The 18658-nt window shown below is 66.9% G+C and overlaps 5 protein-coding genes across 5 annotated transcripts; 2 read left to right on the top strand and 3 right to left on the bottom strand.

The window, feature by feature from the left end:
* Window positions 1–258: 258 nt before the first annotated feature.
* On the top strand, window positions 259–2087 carry F751_4003 (hypothetical protein; the record flags this gene model as incomplete). Its single annotated transcript, XM_011399913.1, has 4 exons — window positions 259–449; window positions 1327–1474; window positions 1632–1730; window positions 1923–2087. The coding sequence occupies 4 exons, from the start codon at window positions 259–261 to the stop codon at window positions 2085–2087; spliced, it is 603 nt and encodes a 200-aa protein (XP_011398215.1).
* Window positions 2088–2451: 364 nt separating this feature from the next.
* On the bottom strand, window positions 2452–6002 carry F751_4002 (Succinate-semialdehyde dehydrogenase, mitochondrial; the record flags this gene model as incomplete). The annotated part of the gene is made up of 11 exons (XM_011399912.1): window positions 2452–2643; window positions 2822–2961; window positions 3158–3293; window positions 3451–3609; window positions 3806–3894; window positions 4064–4193; window positions 4494–4640; window positions 4955–5147; window positions 5355–5456; window positions 5622–5767; window positions 5865–6002. The coding sequence occupies 11 exons, from the start codon at window positions 6000–6002 to the stop codon at window positions 2452–2454; spliced, it is 1572 nt and encodes a 523-aa protein (XP_011398214.1).
* A 356-nt stretch (window positions 6003–6358) lies between these two features.
* On the bottom strand, window positions 6359–12770 carry F751_4001 (hypothetical protein; the record flags this gene model as incomplete). The annotated part of the gene is made up of 17 exons (XM_011399911.1): window positions 6359–6537; window positions 6880–7041; window positions 7270–7924; window positions 8121–8303; window positions 8449–9162; window positions 9286–9383; window positions 9652–9841; window positions 10028–10114; window positions 10251–10373; window positions 10565–10646; window positions 10798–10904; window positions 11034–11153; window positions 11294–11374; window positions 11571–11775; window positions 12005–12249; window positions 12376–12437; window positions 12611–12770. 17 exons carry the CDS (start codon window positions 12768–12770, stop codon window positions 6359–6361), a joined length of 3453 nt encoding a protein of 1150 aa, XP_011398213.1.
* A 460-nt stretch (window positions 12771–13230) lies between these two features.
* F751_4000 (2-oxoisovalerate dehydrogenase subunit beta, mitochondrial) lies at window positions 13231–15529 on the top strand (the record flags this gene model as incomplete). Its single annotated transcript, XM_011399910.1, has 8 exons — window positions 13231–13403; window positions 13495–13606; window positions 13735–13830; window positions 13962–14043; window positions 14257–14364; window positions 14584–14777; window positions 14926–15035; window positions 15322–15529. 8 exons carry the CDS (start codon window positions 13231–13233, stop codon window positions 15527–15529), a joined length of 1083 nt encoding a protein of 360 aa, XP_011398212.1.
* A 424-nt stretch (window positions 15530–15953) lies between these two features.
* F751_3999 (Sn1-specific diacylglycerol lipase alpha) lies at window positions 15954–18336 on the bottom strand (the record flags this gene model as incomplete). The annotated part of the gene is made up of 5 exons (XM_011399909.1): window positions 15954–16289; window positions 16343–16679; window positions 16794–16891; window positions 17143–17695; window positions 17918–18336. 5 exons carry the CDS (start codon window positions 18334–18336, stop codon window positions 15954–15956), a joined length of 1743 nt encoding a protein of 580 aa, XP_011398211.1.
* Between the last annotated feature and the right edge of the window lie 322 nt (window positions 18337–18658).

Genomic DNA, 18658 nt, shown 5'->3' with positions numbered 1-18658 from the left:
TTTGCCAAGTGAACGGTGCCCATCGCCTCGAACAGGGACTTTTCCCGGGAGAGTGACTGATCCGAGGGATCGTCCCCACCTTGCGACAGGGCCTGGCCTGGCACAGGGACCAGAAGCCGTTTCGGAAGGTGCGCCACCAGGCCTACGTCGGCAGGGAGCGGGCCATCAACCGGCTGGCGGAGCAGTTCCGCGCCCCCCCCGGGCATGACTACGGTCGTGGGCGTGGGCAACTGGTCGGCCCATGACCGGGGGGGCATCATGCGGGGGACTCCGCCGGGGCCCTGGATCAAGTCCTTGCGGCGCCTGCGGCGGGTGTGCAGGGTGGTGGTGGTTGACGAGCACAGGACTTCCAAACTGTGCTGCGCCTGTCACGCCACCCTGCACGCCCACCAGTACGTGCGGGTCCGCAACGGCGAGGAGAAGCTGGTGGACGTGTGGGACACGAAGCGGTGCGGCAACAAGGCCTGCAGAGTTCATGTCGTCAACCGCGACGTGAACGGGGCTGCCAACATGCTGATGCTGACGAAGTGCTTTTTTGCGAATGCACTTCGTCCCACAGCTTTTGGTGGACCCCCTGCTTCCCCTTCTTCCACCCTCCCACCCCCCCCACCCCCTCTGGTTCGCCGATCGAGGCAAACAACTGCGCCAGTCAGATCCCGCTTGCGGGAAGCAGCTGTGCAACCGGCGCAAGCCCGGTAGGGATCTATTTGCCTAAGCAAAATAGATCCCGCCGACTTCCGAACCCTAGGCACTCATATCTTCAGCGAGCGCAGAGCGCACGCAACACATGCGCTCTGCGCAGCGCAATCATGCTCATGCAATGCAGTTACATATTGTTCACATTACAGCAGAAGTCACCACAGAACCATTGTTTCAGCTTGTGTACTCCTCATTCAAGCCTGTGAATCTTGCATCATGAAGTCTGCCTCTGTTGTTGCGCTCGTGGCGGCTGTCCTCCTGGTCGGATCAGGTGGGCAGGCTCCGGACACCGCATGCATCGTTGACGCACTGCATCATTGGGCCTCGATAAAAGTACAGGCATCAAAGGGTTTGTCATATAATGTCGGGTCGATACGCACAACTGCACCATCTCACATGTACTCCCCATGCACCCACGTGCAGCGACGGCACAGACCTCTCCGACCTTGGCGTTCGCCGAGACGGTCCCTGAGCTCTCGAACTTCACTGCTGCCCTGGAGGTGAGGCGTCCCTGGAATGATGGCTTAGGTCTGAGCCATGAACTCAGCTTCCAATGTACTGATGGCATGTACTGAGATGTAGTGAAGTCCCCCCCTCCTCCTCACCTTCCTGCGTGCAGTTCTCCAGGCTGTACGAGGTGCTGGATGGCCCTGACGGCCCGTACACCATTTTTGCGCCCACCAACGAGGGCTTTGTGACTTCCCTGACGCCCTTTGAGTCGACCGTGGAGGACTTCCTGACTGGCGGGTCGGATGAGGCTGCGCACACCGGCGACGTGAGTCCTGGTTGGGAAGGGGCAAGGGGTGAGGCCTTGAGCGCGGCTGCCCGTGACAGCAGCGGAGTTTGTGATGGGCAGCGCATGGCTCTGCTACGTTTGCCACTGCCAAGCGCATGCACCTCAGTCCGCCCCCTGTCATGGCGCACCCCTGCAGCACCTCAAGTACCACGTCGTGCGAGGCACCGTGCGCGCCGCGGACCTCTCCCCCGGCCTCGTGCTGAACTCCATCATGGACAACGGCGCGGCCTTCACGGTGAGCTCCCCATGTTCAAGGGAGGGCTGGGCTGTGTTCCATGTCGGGCATGTGGGCCAAGCCCCGAGATGGGCGGCACCCAACCCTGGGTCGGGCCGCAGGGTGACTGAACTTGCCCCCTCACTAAACCCCTTCCCCGTCCATCAACCCCCCACCCACCTCGCCCATCCCCCACCTTGCGTGCAAATGCAGATCCAGGAGAGCCGCTACAACGCCGGCCAGTTCTACGCGGTCGGGAACAACACCTACTACGAGCGCGGCAACCGCGGCAAGATCCTGGAGGCCGACATTGCCGTCCCCGGCTCCGAGAACATTGTGCACATCATCAACCAGTTCCTCTTCACTGAAGACGAGTAGGTGCCCCGTCCTCTCCCATTCTTCTGTCCGCCATCCACCAGCGCGCGTGCGCATCAGGTCTAGAGGGAAAGTGAAGTGACATACCTCCTCGCAAGCGTACCGCCCTTGAGCCCATTACGTTCATGGCGGTGTCCATCCCTGTAACGACAGTGTGAGTGCCTCGTACACAGTGCAAGAGGGGTAGGCAAGGGTACTGCATGCTGGAAGGGGTTGGGACAGGCAAGGCCGGCTTGCTCAAGTGGCCATCCTGTAGACTGGACCCGGGCAGCAGCAGGCTGCCCAGAGGCTTGGTGGCGAGGCCGGGCAAGCGGCGCGCCGGAAGACGCCTCGCGCCTCTCCCGCGCCGGTCAGCGCGCGCCCCCCCTCAGTACCCCAGGCCCATGCACACGGTCTTCATGTCCAGGAAGCCGTCCAGTGCATACTTGGACTCCTCCCTGCCCTGGCCGGAGTGCTTGACCCCTCCGAAGGGGGCAACATCCGAGGTGATGGCCACCTCGTTCACACCCACCATCCCAAACTCCAGGGCCTCGGCCGTCTTCCATGCCCTGGCCAGGTCCTGCGGCGGAGGGCAGGGGGGGAGAGGGGCTGGGTCGATGACGGCGCGGGCGGGGGCGAGGACGGCGCGGGCGGGGGCGATGGCGACCTTGGCAGCATTGGGAACTCCCTCGCCACGGATAACCCATGCCTTGCCTCTCAACACCCTTCACCTCCCGGTCCCCACCCCTGCATGCCACCTTGGTGTAGAAGTAGGCAGCCAGGCCGTACTCGGTGGTGTTTGCCATCTGGATGGCCTCCTCGTCGGTAGAGAACTTGAACACCGGGGTTACGGGGCCAAACATCTCCTCGCGGAAGCAGCGCATGTCGATGGTCGCCCCTGCAGTCGTGACCGGGAGAGGGGCCGCCATGTAGGGCAGGAAGGCGTTACTAAGGTCGAATGTGTATGCACACTTTCGCAGGGCATACTTGGCCGGCACCGCTGCCCCACATCCCTGCAGCTTGCGCGCCCCAGTAGCTTCCACGCCCGCCACCACCATTGCGCGCCCCCCCGCACCCCCCTCCCAAGCTCCCACTCAGCATGCCTGTCAGCACGGTTGGCTCGTAGAAGCTGCCCTTGCTCAGAGGGTGGCTGGCGTCATACTCTGGACGCTTCCCCCCGACAGCCACAGTTGCCCCCTTGGAGATGGCGTCCTGCACCTTGGCCTCCACCTGCGGGGGAAGGGGTGCAGGACCAGGAAGATAACCCTGTTGGTGGCAGTCTGTGCCTCACATGACGGCAAAAGGCTTGCAGCTGCGCCTGGAGTGCTGCGCACACGCTGCACATCCCTGTTTCCGAGCAGGAAAGCGCCCCACTGCACCAGCCCACCGTCTCGACGGCAGAGTGCTGGATGAGCGGGCCGTGGGTGGTCGCCGCGTCCATGCCGGCGCCCACGCGCAGCTTCTGCACTGCTTCCACCAGCTCCTTCACAAAGTCGTCGTGCACAGACTCCTGGACCATCAGGGACAGCGTGCGCGAGGCAGGGGGCTGAGTGATTGTGGGCACTGGTTGATGCGAGGCTCACGCTTTTTGAACAGGCGGGCAGGATGACCACCATGGCTCGCCAAAACGCCGTGGCCAGGCGTCCCTGTGCTGCCTCCCGCCCACACTCCCCCTGGCGTTGATTAGAGTGCATGGCCCATGCGACCCAGACCCGGATCCCACCATCCCGCCCCGTCCTCACGTGCACAAAGACGCGGTTGGTGCAGATGCAGGTTTGGCCGGCATTGCGGTAGGACGACGTCGTCACCGCCGCCGCGGCCTGGGCCAGGTCTGGGTGGCGAGGAGGACCACGCAGGTTTCTTAGAATGATGAGGTAGCCTTGGTCACATGTGCGGCCAGGGTGTTATGCCTCTGGCGACGGCTGAAAAGCCAGAGCCTGATCAGGGAGGCATGGGTGATCCACCCCCCCCCCGCCCTTCTCCCACCCCCGGGAATGCACCTGCGTCCTGGAAGACGATGAAGGGCGCATTTCCCCCGAGCTCCATGGACACCTTCTTCATCGTGGCCGCAGACCCCGCCATGAGCAGCTTGCCCACGCGGGTGGACCCTGTAAAGGCGATCTTGCGCACCTGAACAGCGCGAAGGGATGTGGGGACTTGGGGGTGGGCGGGGGGGAGGAAGGCCAGCAGTGCCTGTCTGAGATGGAGGGGTCCCATGCGACGGTGAGGGTGGGCGCAGCATCCTGGCACAGCTCCGGCCCTCCCGGCAGCCCCACGCTGCACCGCGTGGCAACACTGCAAGAGCATCACGGGGCGCCACCAGAGGGGCACGCCACAACAAACGGCCGCCAGACTCGGCCAACGCTGTGGCATGGCGGTCCCCCCCCCCAACCCACCACCACACCATCCCCGCCAGCGCGCGGCACCCACGTCATCGCTCTTCACGAGCTCGTCCCCGATGCTCTTGGCATCCCCCACCACGATGTTGAGCACGCCGCGCGGCATGCCGGCCCGATCCGCCAGCTCGGCCAGGGCCAGGGCGGTGAGCGGCGTCAGCTCGCTGGGCTTCAGCACCACCTGCAGGCAACGGCGACGAGGGCCGTGTGGGTGGACGGGCTCGCAGCATGCGTGCCCGGGGCCATGTGGATGGCGTGGGCCGGGCTGGTTGGCGACTGCATCACAGGAATCACCCGACCGGCTCCAGAGTGTGGCTACCTCGCACTCCGGCCGGCGTCGACCCTTTGCTCCAAAGGCGCTCAGGCAAGGGGCTGCAGGAACCAGCCCCAGGGGCAAGACAACCCCTGGTGCTGGTCCCCACGACCAGGGTCCAGCGCCCGGCACCCGCCGCTCTCAGCCCCCCACCCCAACAAGCACCCAACATTCCCACCCACCGTGCATCCGGCCGCCAGGGCGGGCGACACCTTGCGCGTGATCATGGAGAAGGGGAAGTTCCAGGGCGTGATGGCGCCCACGACGCCCACCGGCTGCCTCACCACCAGGAAGCGCTTGGAGGCGGCGGGCGTGCAGATCACGTCGCCGTCCACGCGCTTGGCTTCCTCGGCGCACCACTCCATGGTGGAGATCCTGGGGTTATGCGGGAGGGGGCGGGGGTGTGCATCAGGGCCGGGCGCCTGCTGCGGACAGGTGCACGCCGCAGCCACGCCGCGTCCTGAACCCGGGCACCCGCCTGCGGGCACGGAGGGCGGCAGCAGCCCTCCCGGTCCCTGCATTACACACCCACAGACACGCTGTGTGCCTGCCTCCAGCCATGCAACACTGCAGGGCGCTCACCCGCTCTCAAACTCCCCCTTTGACTGGGCCAGGGGCTTCCCGCACTCCAGGGTCATCAGTGTGGTGATGTCCTCCTGGTTGTCGCGCACCAGCTCAAACCACCTTGCCGGGGGGCGTATGACCCGGTGAAGGTCTCGGGACTGGCAATAGGAGCCTCTGCTCCCCCTTGAGTCTCGCTGGCGGGCGTTTGGGTCGAGAGTGCCCCTCTGCATGGACGTCCGCCCACCCCCCCACCCACCCGTTATCCACACCCCCAAAGGGACGTACTTCCTGAGGATCTGCGACCGCTCCTTCCCTGTCTTTGCAGCCCAGGACTTGAAGACGGAGGAGGCCTCGGCGATGGCGGCACGCGTCTCGCTGCCCTTGCAGTGGGACAGTGAGGCCAGGGTCTCCCCTGTGGCGGGGTCGTGCACCTGGAGGGGAGCAAGAATGGGCACAGATCTGCGAGTGTCGCACGTGTGTCGGCATGGAACATCGGCAGTCATCGCCGCGCATCCTGTCCCCACTCACATCGATGCGCTCCTCATCGCTGGCGTCCACCCAGCTGCCTCCGATGAAGGACTGGCTCTTGAGCAGGGTGGGATCCTTCAATCGCTGGACGAGCTCCTTGTGTGCCGCTGTGGGTTCCCATGCCTTCGAACCCAGCATCCTCACGCCGGCCAGGGGGATGCAAGAGTTCCTTCCGATTTGGAATACCGCCCGTGCCCCGGCCATGCGGGTGCAGAAGGAATACGGTGACACGCGCGCCGCAGTGTATCCTACTCGCCGAAGATAGATGGGACTTGCAAAGGTATTTTGCAGTTTGTCGGGTTGGAGGGAGCATTCGCTCGAGTCAGGTTGGGTAGGGTTTCGGAGCAGGTCCACGTCACCGCGGATGGCTCATCGAGTTGGGCGCCTGGAAGCAAGGGCCCCATGTCCTAGTCACAGGAGATGGCCCACCCCTAGCTTGCCACCCCTGATTCAGCAATAAACTTCACCACGAATCATTCAGCAATGAGCGCAGCTCATTTAAATGGGCCCTGCTCAACAAAAACCTGCTGGGAGGCCAGGGCATCTACAGCCCAGTCCCCTGCCTCCACCCTCAGGCTGGGCAGGGGGAGCAGGCCCACATGGTACGGCACCAGCGTCAGTCGCACGGCCTCCTTGGCTCCCGGTCCGATGTGCGTGACAGCGCTTCGCACGCCTGCACAAGGGAGCATCATGCGGTGTGTGTATCCCTGGCTGTGGAGCATTGTGCCAGGGTCTGAATGCTCTCAGGGAGCATGCCTGTGGCGCACGCTGAGCGGGGGAACCGCCTGGAGACCTTGGGCCTCACGGGGCAACAAGTCTTCGACTTTGGTACAGTATGAGGCTTCCAGAATCCCAAATGGTGTGGGCCGACATGAGCATTCCGCCCTCCCACATCCGCGTCGCACCACGTCCCTCCTCGATGCCATGCATCGCACACCCTGGCAAAGTTACCCCGGCCCAAGCCTTCGCTCCTCCCCACCAACCCCCAGCAGAGGAGCCGGGGGTGACTGCTCACCGGCTACCATGAATCCACGTGCATCCAGCAGCTCAAAGGACACGTCAGCGCCTCGCTCCACGCTGGGATTCTGGATCTCCAGGCTCAGGGGCAGGGGCTGCCCCAGCTGGCCCGACCCCGGGAAGGCCGCGTCCACCCGCAAGTCTGCCACCACGAGCTCCACTGCGCGGCACGGGCGGTGGGCGAGGTGGTGTGCTGTGCTTGGGCTGTGACCTCTCGGCATGCAGCGGCCTTGCATGAAGCAAGCCAGCGGGAGTGGTTGGCCACCATGCCAGCCACACACCCTGTCCGGGGCAGCGTCCCTCCCTCTGACACCACAGCCATCCTTTCATTGCCCTGGACATGTGCCATGCCCGCTCTCATCCCCCTCGACACTCTGCGCTTGCTCACCCATGCTCCCCAGGTCCGAGACCGTCTCCACCTCCTCGCACGGCACTGAGGGCGCCAGCGCGTGCAGGCGCTCCAGCTCGGCGGCGCCCAGGGCCTCCCCGCCCCGCCCCGCGCTGCTCTGCAGGGCCACCGCTTCGTCGCACCGTCGCCAGCGTGCGTGCAGCGTGCCCAGCGCGCACCGCCCGGCCGGCGCAGCAAAGGACGCGACCAGGGCCAGGGCGTCGTCGGGCGCGGCGTCAATCGGGCCGCAGCGCGCGGCGGCGGAGGGGCCCGCGGCTGCGCCTCTGGCGCCGCGCAGCGCGGGGCTCAGGCGCAGCTCGCACAGCTCCACGTGGAGGCCGCAGGGGGCCGCGGCACGCAGCGTGAGGCGCACCATGCATGGCTGGCCGGCCGGCAGCCGCCGAGTTGCTGACGGGGCGCCGGCCGCAGGCACCGAAGATCGGGCCGCCCCGGCGACGGGCGAGTCGCCATGCTCTGGAAGGACATCGCTGGGACTGCTCGGCAGGGGAGCCCCAGCCTCCCCGGGAGGCAGGCGGCACAGGGCGCCAGGGAGCGTGGATAGGGTGGTCTGGAACGTGAAGGGGGCGTGCACCTTGATCGTGCCGGCCACCACACAGTGGCCGACCTGTCCCGCAGCCCCCGCCGGCACTGGGTACTGTGGGGCAGGGGACGGGCGGAGCGGGGGGGGTGAAGAGGGGGGGGCTCAAGGGGCACGGCAAGGGAGAGTGGGGACGCTCACAACCCTGGCGCGGACTCTGCTGCATGAAGCAAGGAGAACAAGCACAGCGTGACCCCCCACCCATCCACACGCCTCAGCGGTCAACCTTCCCGCACCGACCCAGCCCCAGCACCTGCAAGAGACAGCGCAGGTCGATGCTCCCGGCATGCTGCGACGTCCAGCGCAGCTTCACCACGAGCATGGCCCCCGGGGCCACAGTCGGCAGCGCCACGCCGCCGTCTGACAGAGGGGCGACCTCCGCCCCCTCTATGTGAATGGCCCAGTCCACCGGCCGCCCCTCCTCACGATGCAGGGACTGGTGGGGGTTCGGGGGGTGGAGGAAGGAGCTTGGGTTTGCAGTGGGCACGATGCCACCCTCCCATCCCTGGAGTGCGGCATGCGCTTTCCCTCCCCCCCCCCTCCAACCCCCTCCCCCCCCACACACAATAAGTAAGGCTCACCCTTGGTGTGAGCACGGCGCCCTGCAGCCCCTGGGCCTCGCCGGCATGCAGCGTGAGCAGCGCCGTCAGCCCCTCGCCCACCAGCCCAAAGGCAGGAGCATGCAGCGCGAGCGTGGGGAGGTCGTCGTGCCCGACCGGCGCAGGGCCGCCGGTCGCGGCGCCCAGCAGGGCGACAGACGGCGGCAGAGGGGCCTGGTTGAGCGAGGGGATAGAGCTGGCGGGACCGAGGGCGAGCGTACACTCCCCCGACGTCCATGCGGCGGGGTGGATGACCAGCGTCTGGCCGCCGCCCGCCAGGGTAAGGAGGATCCTCTCCACGGAGGCGCAAGTCACAGGCAGGCGGGCGGTCAACCTGGTCCAGCTTCCCGCGGCGAGCTCCAGCACGCCTGCCGGCGCGGCGCCGCCGTCGGCGTCGCGGCCTACCAGCGGCACCGCCTCGGACCCGGGCCGGCCGGGCAGGGCGGCCACGGCCTCCAGGCGCAGCGGGCAGGCCAGCACGCAGCGCAGCGCGCAGTGCAGCTCGGGCCCGCCCCGGCGGGCTGCAGGTCCCAGTCCGACGGCGATCTGCAGCACGGAGAGCCAGCCGCTGGACGCGCCCTCCACCTGCCACATGGTGCCCGGCGGGGTGGCCAGCACCGCGCCGATGGCCTCCATGCAGGATTCCGCGGGCGCGCCGCGCAGGGCGCACAGCTCCAGCTGCGCCGCTGCGCGGGCCTGCGGGTGAGGCGGAGCATGTCATCGAGTCAGTGGGATTTGGGGGACACAGAACCATCAAAGCGCTGTGCAGGCCGACACAGCGTGGCGCCTGTCCGCCTCAGACCCTCCCCCTCCCCCCACGACCCTTGCCTGCTCGTCGCCGCTGAGCCGGGCCGAGGCCTCGCACTGCTTGACAGCATCCAGCAGCAGAGACGCCCAGCCCTGGCGCCGATACTCCTCTGGGGGATGGGAGGCAGAGTGGGAAGGGGATGAGGCCCAGGTCCGTCGGGAGGTTGCAGAAGCGCAGGCCCAAGTCGGCTCCGGATAGCATGGCGGAACGAGCCAAGGGAAAGTGGATAGACAGGGAGGGAAATTGACCGAGCCTAACAGCAGTGAGCATCGGCCTGCTGAGCCCATTGCGCCCTGGCATCGGACCCGCGAGCGACCATCTGTCCCCTCGCAATGCACCACACACACGCTGCCAGCGGTGTGCATGCAAACCCATACCTGCGACGCCGGGCATCACCGCAAGGGCCTCGGCGTGCCTGCCGGCCCGCGCCAGCCCCTGCCCCAGCAGCTGGCGAGCATGCACGAGCTGGCGGCGGATGCCCGCCGCCGGCGAGCTCTCCAGCAGATCCACAGCGCACCTGAGGAGGTCTGTGGGGTCGGGGCAGCGGGGCGCGCGCCCCAGGCTCGCCTGCACGCAGGCGTGGAGTGGGAGGGGAGGCAGGCTGTGGGTGCGAGCGGCTGTGAGATGCACATCAGGCCCGAGGGGCCTGCTTGATCTCTTCCAGGGTCTCGTCCGGTCATCAAAAGACCCCCTCCACCACTGCCCCCCACACACAGCATCTGCCTACACCACGGCCGGCCTCGCCATGCTCACCCCGACAGCGGTGGCAAACTCGTCGTCTGTGAGGGGACGGTCCAGGTGCTTGAACTCCCAGCACCCCAGGTACTGGCCAGGCACCACCTGGGTGACGGGGATGATGGCCACGGAGTGGGCTGAGAGTGACGCCCCGCCACGCATCCCCCATAGAGCAGGGGCCGGGAAGAGGATGAGGCTTGCCCACAGACGTGAACACGTGGCATCCCAGGCGCTCGCCCACCTCATCCGTCATCACTGGACTGGGACCCTCGTCCGGCTGCCGGGAGAGAGCGTCCGCCTCCCCTGCATGCCTGGCCGCAGCATGGAGCAGCGCCGCGACGCTGCCCAGGCCACGCTCCTGGCCCTGGGGAAGAAAGCGAGGACGGTGTGCGGGGGGATGGGGAGGCAGCACAGGGAGAGGGCAAGCCGATGCCAAGCCCTGCGCGGCGAGTTTCCAATCCGCGGGCCGCGGGGCAGCCGCCCTCCTGGGCATTGCAATCCACAGGTCTGGGAAGGAAGCCCATGGGCAAGGTGCCTGCCCCTGTCCCAACCCACCGGCGCAGGCCTTCCTATCAGGTGACCGGCCACGGCCTCGTGCTGAAGCGCCAGACGCTGCGCGTGGGCCAGCGCCAGGGCCCTGCACGGCATTCATTGCGTTGAGAGTGCGATTCAATACTGTCCCCATCCTCCCTCGGCGCACCGGGTTCTGTGTCGAATCCTACCAAATCACACAAACCAGCATGCCCACCCCAGGTCACGAGACAACTACACCCCGACAGGCGTCTTACTTCGGCGTGCGGGCACTGGGCAGGGTGCCGAAGAGGGAGGTGAGCCTGGTAAAGTGCTTCAGCACGGTGTCCTGGTGGCGGGGCGAGGGGGGCACCAGCGCCATCAGCTGCATGGTATGGGGAGAGGGGGGGCGAGTTGGCGATCGCGACCGCAGACCGGTTCCCAAATTTGGCGCAAACGATCTGGCATAAGCCCAGCTCCTCATGCTATGGATCCCGGGGCAACCCCCAGCAACCCAGGCTGCGTCCCAGGCCCTCCATGAAAAGCCTGGGCGCCCTGCCTTGAAGGTGAGGGCCTCGGAGACGAGGTGCAGCTCGAAGAAGCGCTGGAACAGGCCGGGTGGCTGGATCATGATCTGGTGCATGGTATGGAGCGGGTGAGTTCAGAGGGCCTGCAGGAGCACTCCCGCCCTGGGTGCCCCTGGCGCAGGCCCTGCGAGTGACGCCGAGCATGCTACGACTGGGCCTCCCCCCAGCGAAGCAGGCCTCGACGCACCCTGGGTATGAAGGAGGATGCCAGCTCGTACGCCGTCATTGCTTCGTCGGGGCGGCCCCCCATCTCCAGCAGTAGACCCAGCTGGGAGGTGGTTGGGGTTGGGTGTAATTTTCAGCATGGAGGAGTGGGTGATCTGCAGCCGATGGCCACTGGTTGATCGATTCTGTTTGTGCACGCCCAGCTTTTCTTCCAAGAGCATCTTTGACCATGGGCGGGGCAGCCACTGCCACCTTCCCCACCCCCAGCCCTGGATCCTGCACCACAGCGGGAGCCTCACCCGGCTGACCCAAAAGAGTTCCCTACTCACATCCAGCTTCAGGCCAAGAACTCGGCCGCACTCCTGCCCGGCCACCGTGGTTGGGGGGTGCTTGCTGGCATGGCGCACGGCCGCGTCCAGGTAGCTGGTCTGTGCGGCTTGCACCAGCGTGCTGAGCACGCCCGCCATCCCCACCTGATCCCTCATGTGCAAGGCCAGGATGCTCCTGCTCAATGGGGGGGAGGGTGGTGGCATGCTGAGGGACAGGACAGGTCAAGACTCAACTTTCTCATCAAGTCACAATAACCTTGGGTCTGCGCCGAGGCGGGGGGGACCGGTGCAGGCCTCCACGCAATGCAATGACCTGATCGCCTCCACCAGATTCATCTCTACCTCACAAGCTGCCGCCCCAGGACCCGAGCATGCCTAAAACCATGCACCAACTCAGCACCCACTTCCTGTCGACGTCCGCCTGACGGCAGAGCATGCTGATCCTGTCCTCGGCCAGCTGGCCTGGCGCCGTGGGGCTGGTCACCACAACCATCAGCCTGGCCTGCAGGGTGCGTGCCGCCGTCCTTGCGGCGGCAGCGGCCTGGGAGCACGTCGCCCATGCCTTGGGGTCCCCCATCACGTCGCCGTGGCGCAGCAGCACAGCCAGTGCCCCTGGCGTGTGCCGCATCAGCGCCTCAAAGCTGTGCTGCTGCATTTGTGCCGGCGAGAGTGCGAGTCGGGTGTGGGTGACCGGCCTGCAAGCCCTTTGGCCCATCCCAGGGGTATGAGAGGCACGCAGCGCCTCTCATGATACCACTGTCGGGTGACAACCCACCTTGTAGACCTGCGAGTATGATTTTCGCGTGACAGGTTCCGAGGGGCTGGGTGGGCGAGGCCCTGGAGGGGCGGCAGCAGTGAGGATGGGTTGGGCTGATGGGTTTCAGGGTGCAACGCATGCTTCAGCTTACCATCTGTCCAGGCCTTCCGACACATGTAGACAAACGAGTTTCACGGTGCATGCGATTGGATACCAACAGGTCAACTTCGGCAAGCTAAAACTCGACGCACACCTAGGACCTCCGGGCTCTGCTGGGCATCTGGCACCGTGATCAGGCGCACCGCGGGGCTTTCATCCGTGGCAGCCAGGGCGATGAGGAGTTGCTGCGTCTCCAGATCCCCGAGCAGGCCTACCACCGGTAGGGGCGGATCCTGGAAGCCTTCAAACTCCATGGGCCTTCCTGCTCTCCCTCGCGGTGGGAGACCTCCACCTGTTGCCAGGACTGACACGTATTGAGGCAACTAGGTTTCGGTGTTGTTAAGATCAATCATGCTGCTTAGGGGCGTAAAAACACAGCGTCGATAATCAGGCGCGATCACCCAGCTCCAAGGGGCTGTAGAATCGAAGTCGCGCGCGAGCTCTGCGCCGGGAGTCCCGGAGACACGCGTCTCCTAGTCATGTTCCATGAGACTAAAAATCCGACCGATCGGTGGAAGCCACTTTTCCGAATCATCCAAGCATTGGTGATCGAACCGAATCGCATCACTGCCTTCGAAGAGGCGCCGGTACAGGGTGCACGGTGGGTCTCGAAACAGGCCGCGGGCATCGCACGGGACGCAAATTTCCATCTTGACCTGGAGTTCAACGCCCGGCACTTTGATCTTTGGGCATCCAGATCCGTCGTTACCAGCCATGGCAGCAATTCTGCGGGCCCCAGGCTTGGGAGCAGTCTGGGGCACCGTGCGCGGCCTGGCCACCGCGGTCCGACAGGCGGAACCGGCCACCGCTGGTCTCGATGCCAAGCAGATGAATCTCTGCTCGGCCGTCAATGACGCACTGCACATCGCCATGGATGAGAATCCCAAGTGAGTCCTGAATGTTGCTTCCTGCCAGATTCAAGACCCGCACTGGCAGCAAAGCTGGTGGACCACTTCTGTGGCCCCTCCACTGCTGTAGGACGCTTGTATTTGGGGAGGACGTCAGCTTTGGCGGCGTGTTTCGGTGCACTGTGGGCCTCGCAGAGAAGCATGGGAAGCATCGTGTATTCAACACCCCCCTCTGCGAGCAGGTGAGGGCAGATCAGGGGGTCCTTGGCGTCATCATCCCCCGACTCTTTGAGTGCGAAGCCCCAAGCCATGCGCACATGTGCTGCACCTACGCTGATGCCCTCCCCCCCACCGCTTGCCTACTATCCAGGGCATAGTCGGCTTTGGCATTGGCGCCGCTGCTCAGGGCTACTCGCCCATCGTAGAGATCCAGTTTGCAGACTACATCTTCCCAGCTTTTGACCAGGTGTGCAGGCTTGATGAATGGGTAACAGCTGGCTTGAGGGTGTTGGAAAAGACGCGCTGAGGGCTTGCCTTGGAAATGATATCCTTGCTAGCCAGACCAGTAAATGTCCACACGCGTGCCCCCCTTGCCAGATCACCAACGAGGCGGCCAAGTATCGGTTCCGGTCTGGCGGAGAGTTTGACGTGGGGGGTCTCACCATCCGCACACCCTACGGTAGGGGGGGTTTATGAAGTTCTGAGGAAATGCAGTGGGTGTTGAAATTGCAGGGCACGATGTGCGACCCTGGAATTGGTGCATCCAATCCCGCACATGTGTGCTGCGGACTATTTTCTTGCAGCTGCAGGGCCATCCTGCCAGCTTTTATGTATGAACAGCAGCTTCAGCATGCCGCAAGAACAGATGTCCACCTCTCCACAATCTGTGCAGGCGCTGTGGGGCATGGGGGCCACTACCACTCGCAGTCCCCCGAGGCCTTCTTCACGCACATCCCCGGAATCAAGGTGGTGATGCCCTCTGGTCCCCGCGAAACCAAAGGTGGGCGGGGTTCAGCGTCGTGGTCCGTGTCTTCAAGCGGCCTCTTGCCGCTGACCCGCAGATGATGCGGCAAGTCTGTGCGACAGGTTGCCACTCCTCCGAAACGAGGACTGTCCTGAGGATGTCGCTGATACTAGCCTGCCAGGAGGGCTGTGTGGCTTCTGGCTCTCCACTGCACACACCTTCCCCTCTGCCGATTTCCTAACCCTTCCCCCAAAGGCCTACTCCTGTCGGCCATCCGTGACCCAAACCCCGTCGTGGTCTTCGAGGCCAAGATGCTGTACCGCACGGCGGTGGAGGACGTCCCCACCGGCGACTATTCCATCCCGCTGGGCCGGGCGCGGATTGCCCGCGCCGGCAGCGACGTCACGCTCGTCGGCTGGGGCCAGCAGGTCCTGGTGCTGGAGCAAGCCGTGAGCGCTGGGGTTGGTGTTGGCTGGGTGGGCTGGAGAATGTGAGTCGAGCACGTGCACCGCCAGGCCCTCTGTCTGACGTGTCCCTGGTCAGCGCGCCGGCTTGCGCGTGGTTCCCGAGGCAGTGCCCCACCCAATCACGTGCCAGGCCAAGGAGCTGGCGGCCTCCGACGGCATCGAGGCCGAGGTGATCGACCTGCGCACGCTGCTGCCCTGGGACGCAGACGCGGTGGCTGCCTCCGTCGAAAAGACCGGGAGGTGGGTGCTGGGACCATGGCACTCACAAGTCGTGATTGAAAGGCCACGGGCACACCGGGGTGGTCGAGGGCCGCGCAGGGCCCCGTCCGCGCCTGCAGTCTGTGCTGGGATGGGCATGGCAAGGCTCGTGGTCAGTGCTTGGGAGGGGCCCAGTGGGCACATCACGGTGGGGACAGCCCCCCCAAACACGACCTGCCAGTGGCTACCACGACACTCCCCGGCGGGCCAGTCACCTGACGTCCCCCTTCCTCCAACACGAGGACCCCGCGTGCGCCCGTATACACAGGCTGGTGGTGAGTCACGAGGCCCCGCTGACGTCCGGGTTCGGCGCGGAGATCGTCGCCGCCATCTCCGACCGCTGCTTCTACTCCCTGGAGGCCCCGCCGCTGCGCATCGCGGGCTACGACACGCCCTTCCCCCTGGTCTGCGAGCCCCTGTACCTCCCCGGCGTGCAGCGGGTGGTGGATGGCGTGCGCCGGCTGCTCCGCGCCTGACGCGGGCCGGGGAGCGGTGCCCTGCTCGCCCCTGACTGCTGCCCACAGGCTGTTGCATTGATTCAGTGCGGCGCACGGTGCCAGGGTTTCAGGGGCAGACAATGCGGTGGAGCACTGCGTGCACATACAGGGTACAATTCAGCAAACGCATCACGGCTGGGAGGAGGGAGGAAGGGGGAATGTCATCACGGCCGAGCACATGGTGGGTGGGACGGGAGACCGGCGGGTGCGGATGCGCCGTGGAAACAAAGGGGCAGCAGGGTGATGGGGGTCCAGGGCTGTGGTCGCTTCGAGGGCGCCCGCCGCCGGCGCCAGGTTGGGGCGACGGTGTTCCCATGTCTGACGGGCCCCGCTCCCGATGCCCGCATCGCGCGAGGCCGACCCGCCACGGATCATGAGTGGGCGCGCCTCCCCCTGTCTCCGCTCAGCAAGGGGTGTCGGGGTCGGTGCTCAGCTCCTCCAGCGCAGCCTCGTGCCCCTCCCGCAGCACCTCGGCAAAGGCGTCGGCGAGGGTGAACATGCGGTGGTGCGCCAGCATGGAGGGCGCCAGCAGGATGCCCTCGCCCATGAGCGTGGCGGCGTCCACCCACACCGCGTCCCAGGTGTGAGCCACGCCCTGGCCCTTGAAGGGGCGCAGGAAGATGAGGCGGCCGGGGGGGTACAGCTCCGGCTGGCTGGCGGCGTGGAGGTGGGAGGTGGCGTGGTACTTCTCCAGCCGGCGCAGCACCTCGTCCGACAGCTCGTGTACGGGGCAGGAAGTCTGAGGCGGCTCGCGCCGCCCCCCCCCCGCCGCTTCAGCAGCAGGTCGCCGACGACCTTGAGCTTGGGGCGCCGGCAGCGCGCCAGGGACAGCACCATCTCGTCCACCACGCGCTTCATGTTGCTGAAGCACAGGCGGCTGATCACGTCCTTGCCCACCACGACGGAGGTGCAGAAGCGGCGCGCGAGCCGCGACAGGTTCCAGCTCAGCAGCCCGCCCGGCGGGTTGAAGGCCCAGCACTCCAGGTCGGGGAACTGGTCGCGCAGCTGAAAGGAGAGCATGCAGGCCACCGCCGCACCCAGCGAGTGCCCCGTCACCACCACGCGCCAGCCGCGCTTGCTGCGCAGGATGGCGCGCGCGACCGACAGCGGCGGCGGCTCCGCGCCGCTTCTGCCGCCGCGCGCGCCGGACGACGCCCACGACGCCTCGTCCTCCTCCCCGGCCGGCGGGGAGGGGGCGCCGGCCCCCCTCGCCCGCGCCGGCCCCGCCGAGGCGTAGCGCGACATGCGCTGCGCTGCGGGGCCCGTGCAAGCGCCGCGCTCCTCTGTGATGTCATCGGCGGGGGTCCCCGCCGCGTGCTCCAGCCGCGCCAGCAGCAGCTCCTGGGAGTGGTGGGGAGTGGAAGGGGCGTGAGCAGTGTGTGCAGGCGTGCGAGGGGGAGGCCCTTGTCCAGCCCCCCCACCCAAGGCACCCACCCACCCAAGGCACCCACCCACGCATGCCACCCCCCACCCAAGGCACCCACCCACGCATGACACCCACCCAGGCATGACACCCACCCAGGCAAGACACCCACCCAGGCAAGACACCCCAGACACCTCCCCACCCACCCCAGACACCCACACCCAGCCACCTTGAGCAGGCCGTGCTCGTCCAGGTCCTGGAGCACGGCGGTGGCGGAGGAGACGATGCCGGCGTGGGCGTAGAGGGGCTTCCCGCCCTCGTTGGCGTCCAGCACCCAGTCCGGCAGCCACTCCGACACGTCGATGGGCGCGGAGAGCAGGTCGGTGATGAGGTCCTCCATGGTCACCGTGCCGCGAAGGGCCAGCACCACGGAGCGCGACTCGCGGTGCAGGGCGATGGCGTAGGGCAGCGCCCCGCCCTGCGCGTTGGCGTAGGAGACGTGGAGCAGGTCCCCCCGCGCGATCCCCGCCACGCCCAGCATGGCCTCCAGGTTGCGCCGGCGCAGCGCCGGCTCCAAGCGCAGCGGCCCGCGCAGGCACTTGACCAGCATGTTGAGGTTGCCCATGCAGGCAGGGGGGCGCACGCCGCGGTTCCACACCACGCCCTGCAGCGCATAGGCGCCGACAGCGAAGCGCGAGACCAGGCGCGCGCGCTCCAGCACGGCGCGCTCCACGGGGCGCTGCGCGCCGGTGTACACCGCCGCCGCGGCGCGCAGGCCCACGCTGCGTGTCACGTGCCGCGGCAGGCCCACCGGCGTGAGCATGGGGTGGTAGCGGTGCGTGGCATGAAGGCGCAGGCGCGGGCGCAGCGGCGCGGCCGCGTCGCTGGCGCCGCCGTCGGGGCTGCCGCCGGAGGCGGAGGCGGAGCCGCAGTCGCTGCCGGCGCCGCCGCAGCCGCCCTCCTCCTCGTCTCCCTCGTCCATGCGCAGGATGGAGTGGCGGTACATGGGCAGCAGCGGCGCCCCTGCGCCCTCCTTCTCCGCGCCGCCGCACAGGCCCGGCATCCCCGCGTCGCCGTTACCGAGGCAGCCGGCTGAGGGCAGGCGCGCCACGGCCTCAGCGCCCACGCCCCCCGCCACGGCGTCGGGGCCGATGCCACCCAGTCGGCCGCGCCGCACGCCGCCGCCCGCGCCCAGCCAGCCCAGCAGGCGGTTGCGGGAGCGCGGGGCCGGGACCAGGCCCGTCGCCTCCAGCATGGCGGTGGCGTGCCGTCTGCGCTGCCGGTGCTGCGCCTCCGACACCAGGAAGGCGGCCAGGAAGCGGTCGGTGGGGTCCAGGTCGATGCCGCCAAACAGCATCTTCAGGGACAGCGCGATCTCGCGCTGCGCGGTGGCGTCCGAGCCGTCCAGTGCCGTCTGCTGCATCAGCGCGGTGCAGCAGCAGAGGCGGGATATGGACTTGAGGGACCCCTCCCACCCCTCCACATCCTCGTAGTCGGGGAAGGAGTTGAAGGCGATGTACACCGACAGCCTGGATCCGAGGGGGGCCGGGGAGGGAGGGGGATGGGGGTGCGGGGGGGTGGGGAGGGGGGGCGGGTGCGAGCCTGTGACATGCAGACCGGGCCTTGTAACCATTGCACACCCTGGGGCCCCCGCAGGGTGACGGGGCCGCCCTGGCCGCAGCCCTGGCTGCCCTGGGGAGACACTCTGCCAACCCTTCATGCACTCAGCTGCATCACAGACTCCC

This window comes from Auxenochlorella protothecoides (assembly GCF_000733215.1).
Source record: "Auxenochlorella protothecoides strain 0710 unplaced genomic scaffold scaffold43, whole genome shotgun sequence".
In the NCBI taxonomy this organism is placed as follows: domain Eukaryota; kingdom Viridiplantae; phylum Chlorophyta; class Trebouxiophyceae; order Chlorellales; family Chlorellaceae; genus Auxenochlorella; species Auxenochlorella protothecoides.
The sequence above is the reverse complement of the archived record's forward strand: the minus strand, read 5'-3'. Positions and strand labels throughout refer to the sequence as shown.